General features: G+C 36.9%; 1 protein-coding gene across 1 annotated transcript in view; it reads right to left on the bottom strand.

Moving 5' to 3' along the window:
* The window catches only part of MAST4 (microtubule associated serine/threonine kinase family member 4), a 551,423-nt gene that overhangs the window by 90,217 nt on the left and 441,109 nt on the right, over window positions 1-20,097 (bottom strand). The window contains exon 8 of the mRNA XM_074329206.1: window positions 18,516-18,604. Within this exon, the coding sequence (XP_074185307.1) occupies window positions 18,516-18,604 (89 nt within the window). The remainder of the gene's footprint in view (window positions 1-18,515; window positions 18,605-20,097) is intronic.

The raw sequence follows: 20,097 nt of genomic DNA on the forward strand, positions 1-20,097 counted from the left end.
CCTCTAGTATTTCACTCAGGTAAGATATTGGACATTTGTCTAAATTGGATATGTCTTATTATATTATGGAATTCTCTACTCATTCTCATTTTCTGAAGAACTTTTAGCAGAAATGGATGTTTATTTTATAAAGTGCTCTTTCAACATCTATTCAGATGAACATTTGACCCATTGCAATGACATATTAGTAGTATTCATAATATTAAACAAATTAACATTTCTGGGCTAAACCTTAGTAGTTTACATTAAATAATTCTTATAGTTTTAATTAAATGTTAACATTTATATTTCAAAGTAAAGTTGGGTGATAGTTTTCTTACTCAGTGCTATATAAATATTTTCTTTTTTCTTTTCTGTGACATATAAGGAAATCATTGCTTTTCATGCTAGTAAGTTGTAACCTTTAAATGTTTAAAGAAACACACCTGAATGCATATTTTACTATTAGGATGGTACAAAAGTAATTGCAGTTTTTGCAATTATTTTTAACCTTTTAAACCGCAATTACTTTTGCACCAACCGAATAATTAATAAATTCAAAAGGAATACAGTATTATCTTGTTCCCTGACCCACTTCTCAAAGTCAAGAAACTAAGCATATACATATATGTACTTCTGCCACACCTCCATCTCTCATCTTAGTTGATGAGTTCTAGATCTATATTGTTATTAGTGAATCACTATTTATACTATTACATTTTAAAGAGGCTTTTCAGATTTTCATTTTTCTATTAATGCTCACCATAGTACTTTTATACGCCATCTTTCCAATTCTTTAACTCTCAGTCTTCTTCTGCACAACTTTGCATCAGTTTCTCAGCAAATACATGGAAAGTAAATTTTATGTAACCTCAAATACATAATAATATATTAACACATGGCACATATACAGAAAACCTTAGCAAATGGAGTTCTTTGGTCTCAACACCGTTACCCAGCAATTTATGGAAGGGGAGTCTGAGACCAGCATGAATTTTATTCCTTTGTAAGCAATCAGTTTTGGTGTTTTGTTTTGTTTTCTGTTCAGTTATTTATTGGTATTGTTCCTTCATTGCTTACAAATTTAAGAGTCACAAAACTATATCTAGGAAAGAGTTTTATTTCTTGTTTATCTTACTCAGTTTTTCTTCCAACTTGGGAAAGTGTTCATTAATATTATCCTGGATTATTGCATTTGTTCCTTTTATCTGATCCCCCACCAAAAAGACATAGTTGTAAATTAATTAAAGGTGTGGATGTTTAATACCAGAAAGCATAGTTTTTCAAATCCAATAAAGAAAGTTAAAGCTGTTGGGAGGGCAATGGAAGTCTTTGGTCAGCTCTAAAAGCAGCTTTGCTGTGGTGGGAGGTGACTGCCAGGTATTTTGGTCGTTGGCACAGATACTAAGTCTTGGAGGTCAGGGTATGCAGTGCAGGGGTGTAAAATTTACCTCCTGACTTTTGCCTATGAGGCTGTCACACTGTTTCTGAGGTCCAGCCATGAACTGACTGTTTTTGAATCACGAGATGTTGTGTTGTACATAGGGGTAATTCTTCATAGAGATGTGACCAATCATTGGTATAGTCTCAATGTCCAGTATTGAGACAGGTTAGTTAGCATGTTGTTAGGTAGACAGGAAGGTTCCTGGTGGAATATACAAAAGGCAGCCATATCCTGAAACTCCAGGTTCTGAAATGGCTCATTCCCTCCAGGACAAAATATAACGGCGCCTAGATGTTAATAAATTATCTCATAAATCCCTTTTGGCCGGACAAACGGAGCAGATCTGATAGACAGAAATGAGTTATTTCGTTAATCTCTTCAGGATGCACAAACAGAGCAAACTTGATAGACAAATTCCATTAGAAGGCGCCAGCTCCCTTCTCCAAATAGGCAAGGGAAGATATAAAGAGCCTTTGCCTCAGTCACTGGGCACCCAATCAAGACTCCCTCTCATTCAAGAGCTGTAAACTATCCTCTTTTGCAACTCCTCGCTTCTCCCTGGTCTGTGCTTCCATTCTTTGGTTTCACGAAACCACAATCCCAACATTCACATAAATTTTCTACATCAGTATTACTGCAATGTTACAAATTGGGGACAGAAGGATGTTACAGATATTTCAGTAAAAGCATAATTAGCTAACAAACATAACCCATAAGTCAACCCATCACTCACTCTGAGGTATGTTAACATCAGTGACTTAAATTTAGGTATTATAACATCTATCTTGCTACTAGTAAAGACAGTTTCAGGAAACAAAACGGTAAGTAGGACTCAGGTTAGATAGGCGTGTATTCATGACAGGGATGGTTAAAGCCTCCTATCATCCGAAGAAATGGACAGCCCTCATTTATGCCGACAACAAGTACAGGAGGGATGACATAAAACAGATTCACGGAACTACTGACAAAGATTTCTACTGCTTATGTGAAATGTGCTGTCCGGAGAGGTATGTACATCTCTTGATGTTAAACATTTGCTTGGGTCTCTGGAGAGGGGAGAAGGATTTGCATTTGGTTTTCCTTTTTTGAAAATCAAAACTGTCAAATGAAATGACTATTGATAAGCTTAAAACTCACATTTCCTACTGAACTAATGACACAAAGTACCAAACGTGAACCAGTTCACGTGTATTTTTTCTTTCAGTTTACAAGGATGCTAGAATGTGTCTGTACCCAAATCAAATTACTGATCCCACAAGTACATGGCCTGTTTACCAGTTAAATAACTGGCTTCCTTTCCTGTATTTGTCCTATTTAAAATGATTTGCATCCTGCATTTGCAAGAACATTGATGGGCCTTGAGGGCATTAAGCTAATAGGTCAGACAGAGAAAGACATGTATGATCTCATTTACATGTGGAATCTAAAAGGCTGAACCCAGAAACAGAGTTAAAAAGGTAGTTAGCAGGAGCTTGGGGTTGGAGAATTGGGGAAATGTTTAAAGGTACAAATTTGCAACCAGTAGATAAACAAGTTCCAGAGATCTAATACACAGCATAAAGATTATAGTCAATAATACTGTATTATAAACTTCAAATTGCTAAGAGAATAGATCTTAATCATTCTTACCACAAAAAAGAAATAATAATTATATAAAATGAGAGGTATTAGCTAATGCTATCGTGGTAATTATATTGCAATATACAAATCTATCACATCAATAGTTGTATACCTTAAACTTTATACGTTATATGTGAATTACATCTCAATTTTAAAAAATAATAAAATGATGATCTACATCTCTAAACACTGAAGTGAGGCATGGTCTTTGCCTGAGGCTGTCTCTTTCTCTCTCTTTCTCTCACTTGCTCTCTCTCTCAAAAACTTCAAAACTCAATTCATTCCTTTAATGACTGGCTGGTCATTCGGGTAACTGTGGTAGAGTTCTGGACATTCTCATACGTGCAAAAGGAGGCTTTTAGGCCTAAGTGTTCCAGTGCATAGATATCCTTACCACAAACGGAGATGTATTCTTCCTACTGCAGATAAGTAAGGGGGATGGCCTTCAAAGTACAACCAGTGTCCCCATCAAAAGTTCTTCCAAATGGAACATCCATTCTCAGATGATGATGAAATGAAAAAAGTGACCACATCCAGCACAGGATTGTGGGTCACTCAGGTATGCCCCACTCCCTCTATCTGAGGTCTGCAGAGTCCAAACTGCTGTCCCACCCTAACTTTTTTCCTTAATATTTTAGATGTTGAGAGATCATTTTTCATCAGACCCTAGAGTACTAAAAGCAAGCTACCAATGAAGCACACAAAGCCAATATGAATTAATCCTGAGAACACGGAGTGAAAAGGACTCCTTTAAAACAAAACTAGAAATAAAGAGTCATACAGCCTTAGAAGAAATATTTTTAAAATAATATTAGAAAAAGGCATGTAATACAATCTCCTTCTTTAACAAGACAGGAAATTAAAGCCAAATGAAGATAAGAGAATTGTTCAAAGTCATACATGACTGATAAGAGACCACCATAAAACTTTAAAAATATTAACCCAAAATGTAACTTCTTTATATCTAAGGAGACAAGATGAACATAGTCCCACTTGTTTACGAGGTAGGTGCTGCTTCATGCTGACCATCCTTGACCTAATGCAGTCACGTGGGCACTTGTTAGTATTCTATTACCCTGCTTATTTCCTGACTACCAGTTACTCTTTTAAAGTATCACTGTGCCATAGTTCACTCCTAAAATTATCTGGAATTTCTCTCTGTCCTTAAAACACACCACAAATGATAACTATAACAACACAATGCCTGTAAAACTACTGTGTTTCCCTGAAAGTAAGACCAAGTCGGACAATCAGTTCTAATGTATCTTTTGGAGCAAAAATTAATATAAGACCCGGTCTTATTTTACTATGATATAAGACCGAGTCTAATACATAACATAACATAACATAACATAACATAACATAACATAACATAACACAGCATAATATAATATAATACTGGGTATAATATAATATAATACAATACTGGGTCTTATATTAATTTTTGCTCCAAAGGACGCATTAGAACTGATTGTCTGGCTGGGCTTCAAGGCCAGATTCCAGGGCCTCGCTGAGAAGGAGGCAGGAGGCAGTGACCAGTAAGCAGCATTCTGGACCTGGCTCTGATCTTCATCTTTAGCTCAAGCAAAGGATTACTCTCTAGCCCCAAATGTGGCAAAGATTGATCTCCTCTGGCTGAAGCAAAGGTGGACTGGGGGGCTGTAGACCCCACTCCCAAATACCCTTCCTACTCCCTATCCCCGAGGCAGCCCATCTGGCACTGTATGGTTCTGATCCACTGGCATTGACTTTTTTCTTTTTTTCTTAAAATTCTGTCCATTTCCCAAATCAGCTCTAAGCCAGAGTAAGTACACGAGCTGCGGGACCTCCCAAGGCTGGTATGCCAAGATGAAAATATCACAGACTACAACAAATGTGTCCCAGCAGAGACTGTTACAAGGATGCCACGTTCCACTGTCAGCATCCACTTGGAGAAGCCAACGAGCCTGCGTTCCAATTTGCTTCATATTTACACAGTACGGTGTCCTATCATTTTAACCACATTATGAATTCAGATTGGTTCTGATAATACTTTAGTAATTTCTTAAAGCCTCCCACTGTTTGGCACTTTGTAATATTGCAAGTACTGTCACATTTAATCATTCGTATGAGGTTCCAAGGGCAAGTTCTATTAGTTCCATTTTACAGATAAGGCAGTTGGGACCTAGACAGTGATTCACCCAAAGTAGCACGGCTGACACATGGCAGAGGTGAGCTAAAATCTGCATCTTTACCCGGAGGTCCAGTGTTATTATATATGCCAGTTAATACTTTATCAGTTGTTAGAGATCTCAAATTTAACAGGGCTCAGGTTGCAGAGTTACTGAGTTACATAAAAGCTGGCGGTTAAGAATCTAGTCCTCCACACACTGTGAAGTGTGAGCAGCTCTGCCACCTTCTGTAATAGTTCCTTCCTCATTTACCTCACTAACTTCACCAGGTCACCGTGATGTCACTGGGTTCAAAGTTCCTGGAAGTTTAATAAGACTAGCTATTGTTTCACCTAGCGAGGACACACTTGAGATGTACTTAGATACATGTACAGTTATTTTGGTGCCCACACAACACATTCTTGATGCTTATTAAATGTCATTTGCAGCAAGCATTAAAGAACACTTCCTGTGGACCCAATCTCTGACTCTCAGGGCCTCAAAAATCTAAGCCAGACAACAATGGACAGCCCAGCAATACAAATACAAGACAATAGAAAGCTAGTACTTTAAAGAATACCTTCCCAGATTACGCTGAGAAACTAATTAGAGTTAATCACAAAGTATTATGTATAATACTATTCACCACAACACTACCTATAAGCATAAAAAACTGGCAACAGCCAAAATTTTCACAAGGGGAAAAGAACTATGGCACACTTATGAAATGGAATATTTTGTACTCATTAAAACCACGTATTTGAGGAAATAAGATATTTGATGTTATGTAATAATCTCAAAATAATATCAAAAGATCTAGACAAAATTATAGCTATGATCCCATACTTACACATGTACATACAAATGTATGTGTATACATAAATGTATGTGTGTTTGCATGCACAAATTTATGTACCCACAAATGTTATAAATTTTATAATAGATGTAAATACATAACATATAGATATTTAGACAAATACCCAAATGTTAAGTGTTTAATTTTGAGTGGTGGCTAAAAATATAGATGGTTTTTATATCCCCCTTTATACTTTCTTGCATTTTCCAAATTTTCTAAAATAAATACGTATAGCTTTTATAAATAGGAAAAGGAGGTTTTAAAGACAGTTTTTAAAAACGTAAAATATTTCACTTTTTTTAAAAAAGCAAATCTCATCTCTTCTGCCTAAACTGCATGAATTTTCCGGTATGCACACTCCTCTAAATTTTATCCGCCTCTCTCCTCACTAGTACAGGGAAACCAAAGTCTGCTATCAACTCTGAAGCAGAGTGTTGATGGGCTGCTCTTCCTCCAGCTGAGCCCTCTGAACTTGTGATGGTTTTACCACAGTGTATGTACACCGTCACATATTATGACAAGCTCTGTAATTTACCCACTGTTACTCCTAACATAAAAGCTTAGAACTTGAAAAGCGTGCAATTTGCATGGCTTTCATAGAGGACTCACAGTAAATACAAAAATCTGCGTGAAAGTGTCATTAAAGCTGATATTGTAATTATGCCAGAGTAAGTTCACAGACAGAGAGGGCATTGCTGCATGATCATTAAGAAAAAGCTCCTTAGGGGCGGCCAGTTAGCTCAGTTGGTTAGAGCCTGGTGCTGTTAAAAACAGGGTTGCCGGTTCAATCCCCACATGAGCCGCTGCGAGCTGCGCCCTCCACAACTAGATTGAAATAACTACTTGACTTGGAGCTGATGGGTCCTGGAAAAACACACTCAAAATAAATAAAAAGTTTTAAAAAAAAGATTCTTTGAAAAAGAAAAAACAAGGAAAAGCTTTTTAGCGTACGTAGTTGAATTTGAAATACAGATTTTGAAACCTCTCTTGCAGGTTGCCCAATAGGTAAAGCCCACTTTGTTTGTGTTGAATACCTAGTCTTCCATCAAGGGCACTGGGCACTTAATGAAGACAGCTGGCTGATACCCATGCTAACGGGACCACTGCCTCGAGTTCTTTTACTCCGCGGAACAGTTAGTTTTACTGTGATACAAATCCACACACTGTCGCCAGCTAACGGGCTGAAGCACAGTGTCTGTATGTACACACAGCGGAGGAGTTCTAACTCAAGTTCAGAGATAACTTGGGTTTAAGCTGGTGACGAGTGTGCCAGAGCACTAATGTATCAGCAACACCAGCCGTGGTGACAGCCACTGAAGTTGTCTAGTCCAAGAGCATCAAGCTCTGAAAACCTCTAGGGTCAGGAGAGAAGCGATTGAGCAAGGATTTTAAAGGTACCCTTTTACTTTCTAGGTGACCATTTAGCACTGTATTTTGGAATAAAAGCAACCCTAAATATAAGGCAAGCTCTAATTTTTCAAATAGTAGATTTAAAAAAAAGGTTTGTTCTTTTTGGTGGGCGGGCAGGCAATTTGAAGAATATAAATTTTCAGAAATTTAGAAGACATAATAATACATGTCACATATTTTCAAAACAATGAAACATATATACTACATCCATTTGATAATAATATAATTAACCACTCCCTTTTTCTGAGAGCCCTAGGTCTTGTCTGGGATTCTGAAACTCTACATTCTCCTCTTTCCCTCCGTCCTCTTTTGCTGGCTCTTTGTCCTCTCAGAACCTCTAAATGTTGGCACTGTCGCCCTCACCCCAGGTTCTGCCTTCTCATTCCAAATGCTCTTCTTCAATGCTTTCATCCCCTCCTAAGGTTTTAAATACTATCTATGAATGGATGGCTTCCAAACTGATATCACCAGCACAAACTCAACCTCTGAGATTCAGACTCATGTAACAATACTTGTTTATTTATGTCACTTAGATGTCTCATCTTAAACCTAATATGCAGCAACATGAACTCTTAAGTATTACCTCAGATCTGTTCTTCTTGTCTCCTCCATCCAGAGAAAGTGCCCCTTCGACCTGTCCATATTCTCAGCAAGACATTGGGAAGCCACCTTTGATCAACTCTCTCTCACCCTGTATCTAATCTCACTGAATACGGTCAATTAGAAAACATGCAGTAAAGATCCAATTGGTACTTTAGCAATCAAACCAAGCCAGAGAAAATCTGCAGTTGATGCATAAACACTCAAAAAAATTGCAAAATGATGATTTGAAAAAAAGGAATGAAGAGTCCTTCCCAGTGCATGGAGGAGTGAAATATTCCTGAGTGGCTGCCCAGGGCACCCAGGTTCTAAAACAAAAAAACAAAACAAAACCTAAAGAACTAATACCACTTTTGTTAACACAGGAGAGCTTTAAAGTTAAGTTTAGCAGTCAGCTTCCAAAAGCTTTAATTTATAATAAAGGAGAGATTAAAAAATGAAATCAGAGGCCATTCTGATTAAATTCTGCATTTACAGATGAGGGGAATAGGAAATATGACAGTCATTAAATTATTATTAGGAATAGATTACATGTAAACACTGCAGTCTTCTCAAAGGACCAAAATGATAAACGCTGGTCACAGGGCAGATGAATCTTCATGAAAAAATTAACAAATATTAATGATGTTGGTATATACCCAATTGGTGACTCAACACAAAGCAATATAACCAAAAAGTAGGAAAACACACTGACTGACGTCAGTCCATCTGATTTTATCATCCATTTCCTTAAGCAGGAAGGGCAAGATATGTCATTACTCAGACCAACAATTGGCAATTACACAAAGGCAAAAGATTTAAAACGAAAAAAAAAAAAAAACCCGTGAGGCTAAGGACTAAACAATAAAACTGAGTACAGCATGGAATAAGAAAGATTGTATTTTCCCTGAGTACAGCATGGAATAAGAAAGATGGTATTTTCCATAATTCAGAGAAACTGATTTATGAAATACTTGAAATCACAGAACAGATGCATTGTAAAATCATATAGCTTGGACACACACAGCAGACTGAAAAAATCTGGTGGCAGGCCCAGTTAAGTTTTTGATAAAACCAGATGAGTTCCGGGTGATGTTCCACCCAGGGTTGACTAAGTTTCGCCATTTGATTTAGCATATTTTAACCTACATAAAATGAAACTCCATGAGGAGGACTTCAAGCTCTGAACTGAACACCAAGTTTAGGTTGATTTTGTTGAGACCTGGTTATAATTAGGGAAAAATAATGACAATGAATAACCATATCAGAGATTCCTCTCCTCTTGAGTAAAAAAAGAAAGCTGCTATCGTTAAAAACACAGAGTGGTTATATAGAGCATCAAGACACTTAATTTCTATTAAGGCTAACAATCAATTTGCCATGACTCCGTGGGCACACAATTTGCTCTGTCCTATTACTCAAACACAAAGAAGCAAGGGGAGCATTTGTCTTGTACCAGCATGTCTATGAGGCCAAAGGAGGTCACTGCCTTGCTGAATAAACATTTTTATTAAAGATCTGCAAAGCAGATTTAAACAGTTTGGCAAATAATATTTAAAACATGAAAAACCGGCTAATGAGTTTTGAATGAAAGTCACAAAATAAATGAAACAAAGGCACTATTACATTCAGGGCTATATCCCTCGTCTCCCCTTGTCTAAGGAGAAATCTTTCACTGGTACCTAAAGATCATTTCATTTCTATTGACTAAGTTGTTCCCATCAGCAAACTAAACTCCAAAAGAAACAGCTTCCCCTCTGTGTGCTGCATGCAAACCTGACCGTACCAGAGACATCTGAGCAGAAATATGTTAAGTGTATAATCTCCCCTAGTCATCTAGGGAGTGGAGAAAAACTGTTTTGATGTCTTTTTTTCTTTTAATTTTTATTGGGGAATATTGGGGAACAGTGTGTTTCTCCAGGGCCCATCAGCTTCAAGTCATTGTCCTTCAATCTAGTTGTGGAGGGCGCAGCTCAGCTCCAAGTCCAGTCGCTGTTTTCAGTCTTTAGTTGCAGGGGGCACAGCCCACCATCCCAAGTGGGAATTGAACTGGCAACCTTGTTGTTGAGAGCTCATGCTCTAACCAACTGAGCCATCTGGCTGCCCCTCCGGAAGCTCAGTGGCAGCTTGTTATCTTCAATGTAGTTGTGGAGGGTGCAGCTCACTGGCCCATGTGGGAATCAAACTGGCAACCCTGCTGTTCAGAGCTCGCGCTCTAACCACCTGAGCCATCTGAGTCACCCTGCGGCCAGTTTCGATGCCTTTTATGATTACTATCTTCTTCCCTTTGTAGGCTAGTCTATAAAGTTTAGGTAGAATTCAGAAAAACTTTTGCAGCTCAAAAACTCACTCACTGCTTGGGAAAACCATCACCCTATACAGCATATTAAGGAGTACAAGAAGGTAAAGAAATGCGTCACTGATATTAAACTTGTCAAGCTTAAAGAGGACAGAAGAAGCAGTGAGGTCAGAACAGGGATTCTTAGAGCAAGACCAGCCTTGTTAATAAAATGAAATGAAACTCTACAAGTACTAGACACAATGACAACAAAAATGAAAGACATCAGAAAGAAGAAGACTGACAAATTAGACCACAAAAAAATTAAAGAAAAACTTCTGTTAATCAAAACCCATCATTAAAAAGGTCCAACAGCAAATGAGAAAAGAATATCAATGACATTACAAAAGATTAATAAAACATGCACATTAAACACACTAAGACATTCACCTCACACATGTTACATGAGTATTATCAAAGAGACAAGAGATAGCAAGTGCTGGCAAGGATGTGGAGAAAAGGGAACCCTTGCACACTGTTGGTAGAAATGTAAATTGGTACAGCCACTATGGAAAAGAGTATGGAGTTTCCTCAAAAAATTAAAAGCAGAATTACCATATTACCCAGCAATTCCACTTCTGGGTATTTATCTGAAGGAAACAAAATTACCGTCTCAAAAAGACATCTGCACCCCCATGTTCAATGCAGCATTGTTTGCAATAGGCAATACATGGAGACAACCTAGAAGTCCACTGACAGATGAGTATATAAAGCAAATGTGAGATATATTTGCTACATATACATATATATGATATATACACACACACACGATATATATATACACAAAAGTGATATCTAGTTGATACATGTATGTAAACATATACATATATATTTGATATATACATATGACATATATATGTATATATACACACAATGGAATACTATTCAGCCATAAAAAAGGAAATCCCGCCATTTGTGACAACACGAGTGGAACTTGAAGGTATTATGCTGAGTGAAATAAGTCAGACAGAGCAAGACAAATACTGTATGATATCACTAATATGTGGAATCTTAAAAAAAAATCTTATATATTCAGAGAGCAATAAAATGGAGGAAATAAAAAAAACACAAGACTGGTGGTTGCCAGAGGTGGGGGTGAAGTGGGGGTGAAATGAGTGAAAGTGGTCAAAAGGCACAAACTTCCAGTTATAAGATAAATCAGTTCTGGGGATGTAACGTACAGCACGGTGACTATAGTTAATAATACTGAATTATAATTTGAAAGTTGCTTAAAAAGTAAATCTTAAATGTTCTCATCACAAGAAATAAAATGTGTAACTATGTGAAGTGATGAATGTTACCCAAACTTATTGTGGCAATCATTTTGCATTATACACATATATCAAATTATTATACTGTACATGTTAAACTAATGCAATGCTGTATGTCAATTATATCTTGATAAAACTAGAAAAAATGCTATATTATGGTTGGCTTATATTGATGAAACCTGATAAACTATAAGGTTAGTGTTGGTAAGGGTGCAGTAAAATAAAATGTTTCAACATATGCATTTCAGTCATACATATAGATGTACAGACACATACATACATACACACACACACAATGCATATAGGGAAAAAAAGACAAGAGACACAATAAAATGTTAACAGGGGTTATCTCTCGGTAGTGAGTTTATAGGGGATTTATATTTTCCAGGTAATTTCTCATATTTTCTACAAACTCTTGGCTTTACTATTACAATCAGAAAATCCCATTTAATTTTTAACCATGTCAGCCTTGAAGATCAGAGTCATGTGAACAGAGCCTGCAAAATTTCTTGTGAGATTTTACCACATTTTAAAAAAGGCACAGAGTCTTGTGGATGTTGGTAAGCAGATTAGGGACTTGGGTGGCACTTCGGGCAAACATTTCAAGCTTTACTACATCCCTTACTGCCCGGCTACGCATCTTCTAAGCTTAGGGTTCACATTCCCAAGGCCGTGGATTATTATGAAGTTATGTCCCTTGCCAACATCAGGGATACTCTCAAGTACGTCTCGGGTACTGTGGAATGTTTACTAACTTTGTTTTATCCCATACTGCCTTCTTTGAATTCATTAGTCCACCTTGTTAATTTTTTCCTTATCTCTACTTCATTGCCAGACTATTAACTTTCAGTTCTTTGCACCAGCATGCCTGTCTACAAAACCACTGCCTTTTACTCCATCCAACTCAGGGTCACATCTGATAAATGAGGACAACTGACATAAATGCATATAAATGCAAGGAGGGCAAGCTGTAAAGTGGAAAGAACAATTTTCATGTGCGACTCAAAAAGAGAGTCCAAAACAAGTCCCAAAGAGGAAGGTCCTCACAATTTTCTGAAATCATAAAAATTCTATTGAAAAAAAAATATACATGGTGTCTCATAGTTTCTACTTGGAAACTACCTTAATTTATACACTGGGTAGTGTTTGTTAAACCAGTGCTGGAGGTCGGCAGGAGGGAAGATAATGAGCGAATGCGTTCAGAGAGATTCGTTTTGAAGAGTGGGATTTAGGGTACTTTGTTTTGTTACCCAGTCCTTACCTGCCTACCCTAACGCTCTTTGGGGTTTTCCAAATTTCTACTTGGAGTTGTATTGTTTTCATACAATCTCCACTTCTCTGATCATTTTCCACTCTACTTGCCTCCTTTAGCTCAGTTACATCTTTGAAGAAGGTCTTGGTTAACAGTACAGCAGCAAATACAGTGGTGACTAATCCTTCGGAAATCTTGCATGTCTATATACAATTAATTCAAGTTTTTCCAACTAGATATTAACCTAACAGGTTATATGGACGTTTTTAGGCATGTTTCCTATCTTTAATAATTCCTAGAGTTTTCCAATAGGAAAGAGACTCCTTTATATCTTTCCTTCCAGAAACCCCCTTATAAATGAATCTAAGTAGTCGCCTGCAAATTCCTAGTAAAATAATTTTTGAAGACACAAAAGGTTAGGTAGTTTGGCCAATAACACAACATTTGCTCTTTGGACTTTAGAAGACGGGAGTCAGTAAGTCTCAGTTATTTACCTACATCTGGCCTGTGGCTCATCCTCTCTAAATATTACTCTTTGAGCTCATACTTTTACCGTTTGAATCAAAATAAGATGTGGAAGTGATATTGTGGAAGGCAGAATTGAAATATGGTCTCCTCAAGATCCCTGTGCCCTAGTTATTCAAGCAAACACTCATTAGGTACCACTACGAAGGGATTTTGCAGATGTAATTAAAGTCCCAAGTGAGCTGACCTTAATATACAGAGATCGAGTAGGCCTCACCCAAGCAGAGAAGCCCTTTAAAAAGAAGAATTTTCTCTGGTTGATGCCAAGAGAAGTTAGAGACGCACAGCCTGAGAATGACTGGATGTGCAACTGGGGCCTCTAGAAGCTGAAAAGCCTCAGGCTGACAGCCAGCATGACATGGAGATCTCAGTCCTACAACCACAAGGATCTGAATCTGTCCACAACCTACATGAGTCTAGAAGTAGATTCTTCCCCAATCTCCAGAAAAGAGCCCATGCCTTAACACTTTGATTGTGGCCATATGCTACAGCCTGAGAAGAAAAACCAGGTGAGGGTTCCTAGGGAACGAGGAACTTGTGATTTTCTACTTTTCTTTGATTTTGGCCTTAGGATACCTTGAGAGACCCCTGAGCTCAAATTAGTCAAGGCTACCTCCACTTCTTCCCTATAAAACTATAAGATTAATAAATAGATATCATTTTAAGCCATTAAATTTTGGGTAATTTATTACACAGCAATAGAAAATGAATGCAGGTTATTATTTTGTTTTCTTTATTGGTTTTATCTTTAGAGACTTATTTTATTATGAAACCACTGCATGTTAATTTCCCTCCCTTCTTATTCCCCAAAGATAAACACTGCTAAGTTTCTCCTTTCTCTTTCCAAAAATTCCCTATAAATATGCATAAATGTACAAGTGTGTATTATGTGTATATGCCATCTAAAACACACACATACATAAAATTACACAATGCATTTCTTCACTTAACAAGCTTCCTCAGGCACCTTTCTAATATCAGAACACAAAAGTCTACTTCATCCTTAATAACCATTCAGTGCTAGATTATATGCTTGAATCATTTGGTACCAAATCAGCCCCTTATCGTAAAACATGCTAAATAATAGCATGGTAACAACTTACCTTTCCATTTGCTAGTTACAAGCAATGTTAGACTTAATATTTGCTGTTATTCTGTGAGAATATCAGTAAGATAAACTATAGATAGATTTGCTGCACCCAAGGTTACATGCAGTTGAAATACTAAATACTGCAAACCACTAACCAAAATAGTTGTACAAATTCACATCGACATGTGTATCGTGTGAGGGGGACTGCTTCGTCATACCTTGCTATCATTGGATTCTACCAACTTTTAAAAAATTTGACAATATGCTAGGCAAATAATACTGTCTCATTATTCTGGTTCACTTTTCTCTCATGCTTGCAAAGAATGATCAATTAATTCATATGTTTTTCTTGGCCATTTTTTTCTGTGACGTGCCCTTTAAATCATTTGCCCATTTTTCTCCTGGTGCAGTCACCAATTTTCACATCAATTTAAACAAGCTCTTTGTATATTAAGGCATTCAGATGTTTGTCAGTCATATGCGTAAAAATATTTTTTCACACTTGTTTGTTTTGATTTTGTTTATTACACAGAAATTTTTATTTTAGGAGGGATGTACTAGCCTTCTCCTTTGGGGATGTTGGATTAAATTTCATGCTTAGCATCTTCCCGGAACTAGGAGCCTGTGATAGCCTACCTTTCTTTTCTTACTGGGACTGCCCTGTTCTTTTAGAATCCCTGGCTCTCAACAAACACTACTTTGTTTGTGAAGATAAGCTCCAGAACACTTTGCCAGCCTTCCTTTTTCCTCAAGAGCACTCCTGACACATCTACACAAATAAATTAATGTTCTCATCTCTACTGATTCATTTGATGGGTATAAATTCATGTGTCAGTGATTGAGTGGCCTGACGCACATCATCCTTACCTAAGAAAACTAGAAAGTCTACCTTTATCTTTTGGATCAATAACCACCGAGAGATGGCCGTTTTTCTTTCTTGTGTTTTCATGGAGACACCTAGGAACCCTCCCCCGGCATTCTGTGTATCAGATACATGACAGAGGACGCAGCACTAAGAAGGACGCGGTAAGAGGCATGGTGGGTGAGGAGGTATTTCACATTATCGAGACATGAGGACGAGTTCTCTATGTAATTTACATTTTCTTCTTTTTATACAGAAATAGGAATCTATCAGACTGTGATAAATGCCATTTGTCACAAAAAGTCTGACAGATTTCTACAGCTTCTGAGTGAATAACAACCTGTTGGCTCCCGAACATGAGGAAAAATACTCTTAGAACCTGAAAGACAGGCTCCTCTCTGCCCACTCCTGTGATGCAATACTAAAATTATGTTTGAAGGGAAAAGAATTCAAGCTAAGTCTACATAGGAAAAAAAAATATGAAAAGGATCATTAAAGTCTTAACCGCATTTTCTCTAATCTCAATATGAACTGAAGAAAATCACAGCAATAAAAGACTAATCAACAGGCATATAAAGTGTGGTGCAATTACTACAGAACACTATACAGAGGAGTAGGATTAATTTTTTTAATCACTATTGAATTATATGTAAGAAAGAGAATTCATCATTCACTTAACACTTAGTATATGCTGCCAGGCACTGTGCTGGAGGAATGTAAAGATGAAAAAAGATATAATTCCAGCCCTCAGTAACGTATTTGTCCTTTCTTGATCCTCTGTCAGCTATTACTACTACGACAGTGATGTAATATAAATTTCCAAAGCATGAATGGTAATAATACAGTTGTATACTCATCACACAGCTTTGGAAATATAATATTATCAACTGCTTATCCCTCTCTCCAATTACATCCCCTTCACACCTTCTCAGAGACAATTACTATCATGCAATTGATCTTTAAAATTATCATGTTTTCCTTTGTACTCTTACTATAAATGAAGATATACATAAATATTTATGTATATACATGTGTGTGTGTATCCCTAAACAAAACACTGTATGTAAATATTGTATGTTAACCTTACATGTATGGTTTAAATAACATTCGTTTGCAACTTGCTTTTGTTGCCCAATATTATCTTTGAATTTCATCCAGTTATGCGCAGTGCAAGTTAATTTTCTTCTACGTGCACAGTGCTCTGTAGAGGATGCTGCCATAATTCAGTTCTCCATTTTCCCACTGATAGGTATTTAGGTTGCTTCAAATTACACACAATGCTGCTATGAGCATCTGGAACATGTCTTCTCATGTATATGTTCAAGAGTTTCTCTAAATTTTAACCTGGGAGCGGCATTTCTGGACTTTAGTGGTCTTTGCTACAAGTGTCATGATTTTATCAATTTATCTTTTACCTTTTTAACTTTACCGTCTTTTACTTATTACTATGAAGAAAATAAAATTTTATTCCAAAGAGGCAATTACCTCTGTCTCCCACTTCTTCTCCCCAAACATGTTACAGATAATTCCCACTCTCAACTTGAAAACCCCCAACCCCTACCCTCACGAACACCTGGGGGAGAGTCAGAGCCCTACTTTCAAATATGAAATCGACACCATCTGAAAGCCATCAGTGTTAAGTTAGGGTTTACAGTAGAGATGGAGCTTAAATGTTCACTCTTTCAACCCGTTATCATTCACAGTCCTGAAGACATCTTCCTAAAACACAGATCTTCCTCAAATCCTTGAAAGGCACTCAAAATCAAAATTCCTTCCACTCCTTGACTTTCAATTCTCTTTCCATCTTTATGTTCTCTTACCATCAAGTATACACATCCCAAGCTCTATCCACACACTGGGAATTCCCTTTCTCTCCTCACACAGCTACCTGCCAAAGTCTGCCCATCTTTCAACATCTTGAGCAACTAGCTCCTTCAAACTCTCCCAGACTTTCCTGATTGGAATTAACCTCTTCTTCGCACCATTTAGGATAGAACTTTAAAGTACACACACACACACACACACACACACACAGCATAGAAAGCAGTCTTCATTGCAGTTTTTGTAATATGGCTCTATCTTCCTTACACTTAGTACTTAAGGCCAAGGGCCTCATCTCTTGTATCTTGATTGTCCTTACAATGGTTATATATGAAATAGATAATTATACATGCCATTGACAGGTAAAACTTTAGAGAAACTTGTGCACACATACAAGAAAAGACATATTCTAGACTGCTCACTGTTTGTAATAGCTAGTTTATATATATATGAGAGAGAAGTTCAATTGCGAAAAATTGTACTAAATAGTTCTGATGGAGTGTAGCACATGCAACCCCAAAATACATCATCCTGGTATATTGAATATTTTATGTTAAAGGAATGTGAAAATGGTATAAGCAGGAAGAACTTTTTGACCTGTCCCTAAAGCAGATCATAAAACCCTCACGTGATAGGTGTTATCCCTATACCTGGAGGAAAGAAGCATCCTTATCTCTAAAGACAAGGGACGTGAAGGAATCTGAACGAACAAGTTTCCCCCAGTTTACAAGAATTAGCTCACCTTTGCCCTATCACATCTTGTACAACTTGCCACACTTCATCAAACCTAGCTTAAAAACACTCAGGTTTAACTGTTTCTTTGGGTCTTCACTTCCTTATGACGGCTCCTACACCACATAAAACTGATATTAAATAAATTGGTATGCTTTTCTTTTGCTAATCTGTCTCTGGTTACTGGGTTCCCAGTGGAGAAGTTAGAAAGGTAAAGGAAAAAGGTATTTTTCCTCCCCTACAGTTCTTAACACTAATCCTCTTCATGTGAACCAATACATGCATTTTCTAAAGATAATCCTAACATAGAAATACATCTTGCATCATCCACAAATTTAGAAATGGAGAAAGAAATGATTGAAAAGGGACCCCATATAAAAAGGAATTCTCGATTTTAGAGTCCAAACACTGAAAGCAAGGATAGGGTTTGGGCCAACTTATCAGAAAAAACAACTTAGTGATAAAACGACAGGAAAACCAAAATAACAAGCTATGAAGACACAGCTGAATTTCAAAACGCCTGGCTTGTTTTGAAAACTAGCAAAAAGAAGTAAAACAAAACGCAAAAAAAAGGGTAATTACTTACCTGCATGAGCTGAGAGAGGTGAGTGGGGGCGAGGCAGCGCTGGTGACTGCCCATTGCCTATCAAGCTTTTCCGGTTGCTTGTCCGGCAACTGTCAAAAGGAAAGTAAAAACAGTTTTAAAAAGAGAATATAGCATCAGATATATTCAACAGAGACACAGACTACAGGCATAGACTATCTGCTCATAATATTGCCAAAATGTTTGCAAGTTGATATGCACTCACTAATATTTAAGGGGTGGTTGCCTCTTGAATATTAGAAAATATAATGTATTCATATAGTACAACACCATCAATATTTCTCACCACCAGTGAAGTTATAATCAAATGCCTTCTTTCAGCTCTTTACTGCAAATATGTGACGTGCCATGCACACAAGTAATAAATTAAGGATTCAAATCAGCAAACCACAGGTAGCATCTTTGTTGACAAGAAATGTCTAATACAAAATTACATGCAATGAAGCATAATGACATTAATCTTACAATGATACACTAATTAAAAATCTAATTATTTAGACAAATTCCATATTTGTGTCTTTTGTCAATAGAACAGCTGATGCCTAAGATAAATGTATTTCACTACTCATTCATTTTTCATCTTGTATACTGCATTCAAATTCCTTATTTAGGGAAATATTTTGGCATCAAAAAAACAGATACTAGTTTGTATGAAAATAACAGTGAAGGCCTTTTTTCACATGCACACTACCCACTGTTTTTGTCCTGGTACTCAGTGAGTAGAAATAAATTGCTGCATACTGGTATGGGCACTAGGCAACTACTTGCTCCTGTTTCTGTTAGTAGAAAGTCATAAAATGGCTAATCTGATTCCAAAGCAACTCTCACAAGCCTCAAAGAATAAGACCAATGCAAAATTGGTTGATGGTGAGGTGGATATCATTTCCTATTATCAGTATAGAAGTTAGAAAAGGGTAATAAAAATTAGGAGGTTACCATATTGAATTCACCTATAATAGCGTTCAGAGCATTCTGGTTCCATCCTCTTACACTTGGGCTGCCCTCATCCACTATTAAAGGTTTACTGTAATGTCTTCTTAACTCAGAGTATATCTCTGTTAGAGCAGGTTCTTGAAATAGGAATTTTCACCTGACTTCTAAATAATACAAATAATACATTTCAAAACCAAACCCAATTTATTTCAGCAATATGGACTTGGACACCAACCCTTTCTCTTAGATGTTTGCTGCTTATTATCATTTGCCAACATTACCATATTTATAATTTCTTAAGGTCAGGCTGCATCACTTTATTTTCCTTACTGGAGTAATCAGCATCCCCTGGCATTATCTGTGAGTTTAATTAAGATCATGTTTATTCAGCCTTAAAGAAGTTGTTGAATAGGAATAGACCCTTGATACTTGATTTTGAAGGTGGATTGTGATATTATCAACTCATCTATCATGAACCATATTTGACCTATTAAATTCATAATCATTAAATCAGGTTGTGTGATTGTTTTAAAACAAACTGTATAATGTACTTAGTGTTAATTCAAATTAATGTCTCCTTTCATTTCAATACAGATATTGTAAATATATCAAGTTGCTGTTAATAAAAGGT

This window comes from Rhinolophus sinicus, linkage group LG03 (genome assembly GCF_036562045.2).
Source record: "Rhinolophus sinicus isolate RSC01 linkage group LG03, ASM3656204v1, whole genome shotgun sequence".
In the NCBI taxonomy this organism is placed as follows: Eukaryota; Metazoa; Chordata; class Mammalia; order Chiroptera; family Rhinolophidae; genus Rhinolophus; species Rhinolophus sinicus.